Below are 4,819 nucleotides of genomic sequence, written 5' to 3'. Positions count from 1 at the left end.
CAACACATCGGGAAATCGGCGTAGCTGACCTTTAATAAAGCGTGCGCCCACTTGGACGCATCTTCCCAGTAAAATTAGAGAGAAGATGACATGGCATGAAAAAGACAGTGACGCTGAAATAACGGTTATTGAAATTTCCAATGTCTCTAAAACGGTGACACACTCTTCTAAAAGAGTCCAGTGCGGCGCCATCACCACGCGAACCGACTGAAAGGAGATGCAAAGAGTGTTTCAGAATTTCAGTGAAATGACGGCAATTAACATGTAATGCGTAGAGAAACACTCCACATTCAACGCCTCCTGCATAGAGAATACGTACTTAAGCTAACCTAGTAAAGACTACGAAGTAAAACGTATTACGTATTTTATTTCGTACAATAGATCAGCTTATTTGCACGCCTATAAATCAACACACTCACAATATAAGTCCCGCCAGTGAACATTACGACTTCTACAATGGAGTAAAGCTCCGTTGCAAACTGATGTCGACACTCGGAAGGCATTTACAGCAGCCATAGACCAGACAGCATTAAACCTTACCCCAGTAGGATATTATCAGAACATATTAAATAAACATTCGGATATACCAAACTACATATCACACACGCACACCACACACAGTCCCACAGTTCGCATAAATTTGTCAGTGATAGGCAACCGCATTCTGTAGGTACAGAAAACGACGCAAAGCTGTTTACTTCGGATACTAAACGGTTATGCACCACACTTCTACCACATGTGCTCGTTGAGAAAACAAGGACGCACATATCTTAAGTGAGGCAAAATGAAGAAAGAAAACTCACCTGTGAAACTTGAAGGGCGGAGAACAAAGAAACACTGCCTCTCGCACACTGCGGCATTCGCTGCTACGCTCAACATAGTTGTTCACCGCATTGGCCAGTACTGCCTCGATGCTCCAGAGATTGCAGTACAAAATATGCATGACGCTGACGTTCCCAAGACCTTTCCCTGTGACAAAATGAATGTGCATCCTACCGCGATGCCACGACGCCTCGCCTCGCCACTTGACAGCCTCAACGCCTCGACTATTTGAAACTGCGGTTGGAGAATGTCAATGGCGATGAGGCAGACGTAGTTGCACTCGGTTCGCGCTTGTTGGGAAATTGATTTCTTGTTATGTCCCTCAACCTCCGTGACCGATCATTATAATGGCGTGGAAAAGGTAAAATGTTTTTTTTATTTGTTTACTGAATATGTGCGATTCATGATGAGTCGTTTACAAATATGGGTAAAAAAGTGTAATGCTATGATTGTATAAAATAAATAAATATTATTAGTAATGGCAGCATGAGTGATATAAATAGCACGTCATACAGGCCTTACTCTACTCGCGAACGGCACAATGGAACGTAAAAATAAAATACAGTGCGAAACAATTGGGTGCGCACTGAAGAAGCAACGCGTTTCCATTCGTGATAAAGGATAATACAATATGTTGAAGGTACAATGTAGAACCAATAGAACCATTTGCTGCGTATAACTACAGTTGATTCTGTCATGAAAAAATCAGGTGGAGCTTCCGCCGTAACGTAGACATCATCCCTAACTTTTATAATTTTCAAGTTTTAATAAACCCCTTTTTTGTTACTTCCCCTACTTTCGTCTTCTGTCTCCCATTTATTTCAACTATATATATATATATATATATATATATATATATATACACAGAAGAAATAAGTTCGCACAGAGCACCACCAAAGGAATATTTTCAGATGACTTCATTTAATTCATTTTGAAATTACACAGACACGACGTTTCGAACGGTGGACCGTTCTTTTTCAAGTGAAAAGATATAATGAGTTGGTCAAACAGAAAACACTCACTTTCGTGTGCTTCGACAGTGGCGGGGGAAGGGAAATCGCAGTGCGTTGAGGTTGCCGAAGGGAGGTCATAAATTATTTGTGCGGGGTCCTGTCGAGTGTGTTTTGCACGTGGGTGGGGGTTTTGGGGGGGGGGGGTCTTTCCCTAAGACGCATTTGTGTGGAAATGACTCGTTTGCGTCGCGTAAACGGGTGTAGCTTCTTGTTGTGTTGTAGGCGTTATTATTTCTTCATGTTTTTCACAGTGGACAGCGATCCCGGGTGTTCGTTTAGTGCCGGATTGAATTTATGTATTAGAAATGATTCCTTCATTTCACGATCCCTATCGCTCTTGAATCCGGATTGTAATATGGCAATAGAGAGTTTCTCAATCGCATGTTCTGGAAGGGCTATATGCCTAGACAGCGGGAGTTCCGGTTTTGTTTTGGTGTGGGACTTGTGGTTGTTGAAGCGAATTCTGAATGATGTGCAGGTTTGTCCAATGTATTGAGCTTGGCATATGGTGCAATGTAGAAGGTATATTACGTTTTGAGTCCCACAGTCAAAAGTGCCATTGATATGGAATTTGAAGTTTGTGGTGGTCCTGGTAACCTCCCGTGCTGACAACATGAGGGGAAAAATTTTGCAGCGGGGTTTTTTTCAAGGCCTGCAGCCAAGGAATTCTTTTTGTTCCCTCGTGACTTTTGAGTTCACCAGTACGTCCCGTAAGTTTCGCGGTCGTCTATAAACAATCTTGGGAGCCTCTGGGAAGACTTCCCGAAGATGTTCAGATTGGTGCAGAATATTGAGATGGCGTTTCAGAATGGATCCGATGCCAGCTACATTTTGATTGTAGGTTAAAGTTAAGCTCGGCGCGCAGTACTCATCGGTTTTTGAGGAAGCTGTGGGCTGGTTGGGACCTAAACGGCGAGCTTTTTCAATTGCGTCATTAACGACATCGGGAGGGTAGTTGCGATTGGTGAATGCGTGCCGTAGATCACCTAGGTTTTGTTCGAGGTCGCTGTCCCCTGTGCAGATACGCCGGTATCTGCATGCTTGACTATAAGGTAGAGAGAGTTTGCAGTGACGGGGGTGTGAGCTATTAAAGTGTAAGTATTGCTGACTGTCAGTTGGTTTTCGGTACACCTTAGTTTCCAGTGATTGGTCCCTGACTGTTACTGTGACGTCCAGAAAGTTCGTAGTTGTGGTCGAATAGTGGTGGGTGAAATTAATGCTGGGGTGCGCGTTGTTGAAGTCCCGAATGAATTCCAGTAGTGAACTCTCAGTGTTGTCCCAGATTATGAATATGTCATCGATATACCTCTTATAGAGAAATGGTCTGATGTGGCACCGCGACAGAAAACATGTTTGCAATTTACCCATGAAGATGTTCGCGTAGTTTGGGGCCATTTTTGTGCCCATAGCTGTGCCATTTATCTGGACGTAGTGTTGGCCATTGAATTCGAAGTTGTTTAGCGTTAGTATCATTTCCAATAGTACCTTCAGTGTGGCGCTGTCCACGTGGTAGGGACTGTCCGACGGTGATTTCGTGTAGGCTTCCACGACCGCCTCGATGCCGTCAGAGTGGGGAATATTAGTGTAGAGGGACGCTACATCAAGGGTGACAAGGAAGCAGTTCTCAGGTAGTTTGAGGTTGCGAATGGTCTTTAGAAAATGGTTGGTGTCTTTCACATATGACTGAAGGGTGGGGGGGATGTCCTTGATGAGGTAGTCCACAAGCGTTGACAAGTTCTCTGTCACTGTGCTGTTGCCAGATATGATGGGTCTGCCTGGATTGCCTGGCTTGTGAATCTTGGGTAACAGATAAAAGTGACCAGGTTTCGGAGATTTTGGAAGGAGTTGTTTGTGTGTATCAGGCGTGATTTTTTTGCTATCACGGAGGTCGGTTAGGGTCCTCTCGATCTTTGACGCATAGTCTGGTGTGGGATCGCGATCAAGCCTCTCATAAAACATTGTGTCTTCCAGTTGGCGGGCTCCCTCGCGAATATATGCCTCGGTGTCCATGACCACAATAGCACCTCCCTTGTCCGCGGGTTTGATGACAATGTCCTTTCGTTTCTCAAGATCGCTGAGTGCTTTGCGTTCTTCACTTGACAGATTGTGTCGTGGGGGTCCTTTTTTGGACGTTACTTTGAGGATGTCCTTTTGCACAGCTTGGATGTAATCATCGAGATGGCGGTCCCTGTGTTCAGGGGGTGACCAGCTGGAACCTGTTTTGAAAGGAGAAGCCGTCTGTCTGGAGTTCTCTTTATCGTGGAAAAATTCCCTCAGGCGCAGTTTACGGGCAAAATTTTCAAGATCTGTGTCCAGTTGGAATTCGTTCAATCCTGTTGTACTTGGACAGAAGGAGAGTCCTCTTGATAGAAGGCGTTCCTCGATGTCTGTTAGCGTTACTGATGAGAGATTTACCATGGATTTGGAGGGAGTGTGAGAACGGCCTGCCAAAGGTGGTTCAATAATGGCCTTCGTCGGGTCCTGAGGCGACTGCACAGTTCCCTGGTGTGCCGACGGAAGATCGCGTTCCATTTTTCTGTCCTTTACTATCCGCAAGGCATTGGATTTTTTTGTCTCAAAATCAGCGAGAGCGCGTTTTTCCGTAGACGTCAGAAGTGAGGTCATTTCGTGTTGCTTTTTTCGTGGTCGATGAGTTGATCTTCGCAGTGGCGTGATGCAATAGAGAGAAGGGCGAGCGACGCATCATGTAAGACAGCTTCCCACTCGGACAGATGAATTGCGTTGAAGTTAGCAAAAGGTAGCCTGGATGAGAGTCGCGCTCCCTTTGGAATCGATTTGTTGTGTAGATGTTTGGAGATGAAACTGAAATGGCTCTCGTAGCGCATGATTTTGTCAGACAACTTCCTGGATTTCAGGAAAGCTCATTCGCGAGGGAGCCCGCCAACTGGAAGACACAACGTTTTATGAGAGGCTTGATCGCGATCCCACACCAGACTATGCGTCAAAGATCGAGAGGACCCTAA

At 45.1% G+C, this 4,819-nt stretch overlaps 1 protein-coding gene across 1 annotated transcript; it reads right to left on the bottom strand.

The window, feature by feature from the left end:
• Nucleotides 1-290: 290 nt before the first annotated feature.
• Nucleotides 291-4,367, bottom strand: LOC135373973 (uncharacterized). The gene is made up of 3 exons (XM_064606998.1): nucleotides 3,200-4,367; nucleotides 804-1,056; nucleotides 291-300 (listed from the first exon to the last, which is right to left on the bottom strand). Exons 1-3 carry the CDS (start codon nucleotides 4,365-4,367, stop codon nucleotides 291-293), a joined length of 1,431 nt encoding a protein of 476 aa, XP_064463068.1.
• Nucleotides 4,368-4,819: the final 452 nt, after the last annotated feature.

This window comes from Ornithodoros turicata, unplaced genomic scaffold, assembly GCF_037126465.1.
Source record: "Ornithodoros turicata isolate Travis unplaced genomic scaffold, ASM3712646v1 Chromosome37, whole genome shotgun sequence".
In the NCBI taxonomy this organism is placed as follows: Eukaryota; Metazoa; Arthropoda; class Arachnida; order Ixodida; family Argasidae; genus Ornithodoros; species Ornithodoros turicata.
This window is presented reverse-complemented; position numbering and strand designations above follow the sequence as displayed.

Bases quoted from the DNA above. Each gene is read 5' to 3' on its own strand.
- LOC135373973 (XM_064606998.1), bottom strand. From the start codon at position 4,367: ATGGAACGCGATCTTCCGTCGGCACACCAGGGAACTGTGCAGTCGCCT. The intron at 1,057-3,199 runs GTAAATTGCAAA...CTCCAACCGCAG, and splicing joins CTACGCGAACATCTTCATGG to TTTCAAATAGTCGAGGCGTT.